Source organism: Octodon degus, unplaced genomic scaffold, assembly GCF_000260255.1.
Source record: "Octodon degus isolate 3935 unplaced genomic scaffold, OctDeg1.0 scaffold00064, whole genome shotgun sequence".
Lineage (NCBI taxonomy): Eukaryota > Metazoa > Chordata > Mammalia > Rodentia > Octodontidae > Octodon > Octodon degus.
This window is the reverse complement of record NW_004524640.1, coordinates 10,816,078-10,818,244: the sequence shown is the minus strand read 5'-3', so window position 1 is coordinate 10,818,244 and position 2,167 is coordinate 10,816,078. Positions and strand designations below refer to the sequence as shown.

At 57.8% G+C, this 2,167-nt stretch overlaps 1 protein-coding gene across 1 annotated transcript in view; it reads right to left on the bottom strand.

Moving 5' to 3' along the window:
* Window positions 1–1,939, bottom strand: part of LOC101565245 (DNA dC->dU-editing enzyme APOBEC-3C) — a 10,228-nt gene extending 8,289 nt beyond the window's left edge. The window contains exon 1 of the mRNA XM_023718994.1: window positions 1,644–1,939. Within this exon, the coding sequence (XP_023574762.1) occupies window positions 1,644–1,717 (74 nt within the window). The 5' untranslated portion in view covers window positions 1,718–1,939. The remainder of the gene's footprint in view (window positions 1–1,643) is intronic.
* Window positions 1,940–2,167: the final 228 nt, after the last annotated feature.

Sequence of the window (2,167 nt, the reverse complement as noted above, 5' to 3'; positions counted from 1 at the left end):
AAAAAAAAAAAAAAGAAAGAGCATCCACTGTGGGGAAGAGCTGATATGGGAATACATGGCATCCTGCGGGAGCCACCCCAGCTACTGGCCAGGAAGAGTGTCTGCACACAGCGGGGGTCATCTGCCCAGCCATACAGCAGGCAGACCAAGGAGCTGGGTGTTCCACCTGGGCCAGCCCCGACCTGCTGGTCCTGTGCTACAGCCCTTCTCTAAGGAATGTGGTAAAGATTCTTCTGACAAAGAAACACATGGGGGCATGCGTGTTTTTGCGGCTGTGTAACTTGAACTATTTCACTACATGGAAGATACACAAACAGAACTGTACAAAGCGCCCCCACCCCCAGCTCAGCCTTTTTGGATATTAGTCCGGAGACTCTGTGCAGCTGGAATAAAGTTGCTTCCTAGCAAAAACAGCCTTCTTGTCCTGACCCTTGTGTCTCTGTCTCTCCGTGTAGCTCCCCGCTATGGGTCCTTGCGTCACTTGAGGAATTTGCATTTGCCATCAGATGGAAGTCTTCCTGGGAGACCAAATGTATCAACCGGGCTGAGGTCCGGTTAGACGAATCTTTCGCTACCCTTAGGGCTTGCACCCGTATCTAGCAAGTAAATAAAAAGTAAGCCTCAGGCTCAGGGCTCCGGGTGCACTACACCCAAGAGGCCCCTAGCTCCACATTCTAAACTATGGCTGTCTGTGTCTTGCGCTTCAGCCTTGTTCGTGCCTCCCCTTCCCGGTCAGAGAACTAACTCAGGCAGTCCTAGCAGGACTTGGTTTCCTACCAGTCTTTTTAAATTTGAAAGTATGTTCATTTCGCTTAAGCATTCTCACTGATTTTCTCCTCTGTGATACATTAGATCAACTTGAGAAGTTTAGAAGTTTAACTCCGCGGGGGGCCAGTGCGTTCACTTTATAAACATCCTCATCTTTTGAAGAGGAGGGCACGGAGATGGCCCGGGCACTAACCCGGCTGGGGGAAAGCAGCCTGTTTACAATACAAGGGAGGAAAAGAGGCTCGGCTCTTGTTGCTCTTGCTGTCTTCTGTCGCCTTGAACTGTTGCCCCAGTGTCACACCACCCTGCCTTGGAGCCAGCTGATTAGAGACTGAAACAAACTGTGGTTTCCTCCCTTAATTTTGGTGTCGGGTATTTTGTCTCAGCAACCACAGAAAAGTAACTAAGACATCCTCCAACGTCATTTTAGCGGCGCAGGGTCTCGAGGCGAAGTGTGAGCGCCCAGGCACGTCTGTGCGCGGAAATCGGTCGGCCCCTGTCGCGGTCACAGCGGGGACGTCCTGGAGAACAGCTGTCCGCCTGCGAGCGTCCCAGCCGCCTCCCCACGCAGCTGTGCCACAGCGACAGCGCGGGGTCACAGCGGACTGACTCGAGTGTTTGAACCAACGCGCCAACGAGTCCGCTACACCCTGACTGATGAGAAAGCCCGGGAAGTGCCTGGACAGGGACAGCCCAACCCGAGGACGGTCAGACGTGGGAAGGCTTCCGTGTCCCCAGCGCGCAGAGCCCCGCAGGTAGCGGAGCCCTCGAGGGGAGGAAGCCAGGGCCGGGGTGAAGAAGAAAGAGGGCGAGGCCGAGGCACGGCGGGCCGGGCGGGCGGGCGGGAAGGGCGCGCGGGGCGGGGCGCGCGGTACCTGTAGTTGGAGGTGTATTTGCAGCCCCGTGGGCAGCATTCATCGAGCCAATCTCTTCCACTCGAGCGCTCCATTTCCTGCTCACAGACGGGGTCCCGGCTCCGGAGGCTCCCAACCTGCTCCTCCTGCCTCGGCCCTTAGCGGGCTGTCCCGGGTGCTCAGCACCCTGCTGCTCAGGCCCCCTTCTCCTTCCCTCCGTCCCAGGGGTGCGCAGCCGGAGACCTGTGGAGGCAGCGCCCTGGGTGCAGGACCTCAGGGATCGTTCGCTAAGTGAAAGAGAAACTCACTGAGGCCCGGGCTTGGCCGGGAGGGGGTGTGGGCGGAGCTCCGAGAGAGGAGGGGCGGACCCCACCAGGCACCCGCAGAGCGGGCTGGAGGGACTTCCCGCCCTTCTGTTCGCTGAAAGTTTTTGTACTTGCTTCCTCGCCCTCATTCTGTACCCCGGGCTGGCCCCCTACTCTCAGCCCACCAAGTGCTGGGTTTAGGTGGTGCACCACCAGTTCGGCTGCGCCAACAGAGGGCTT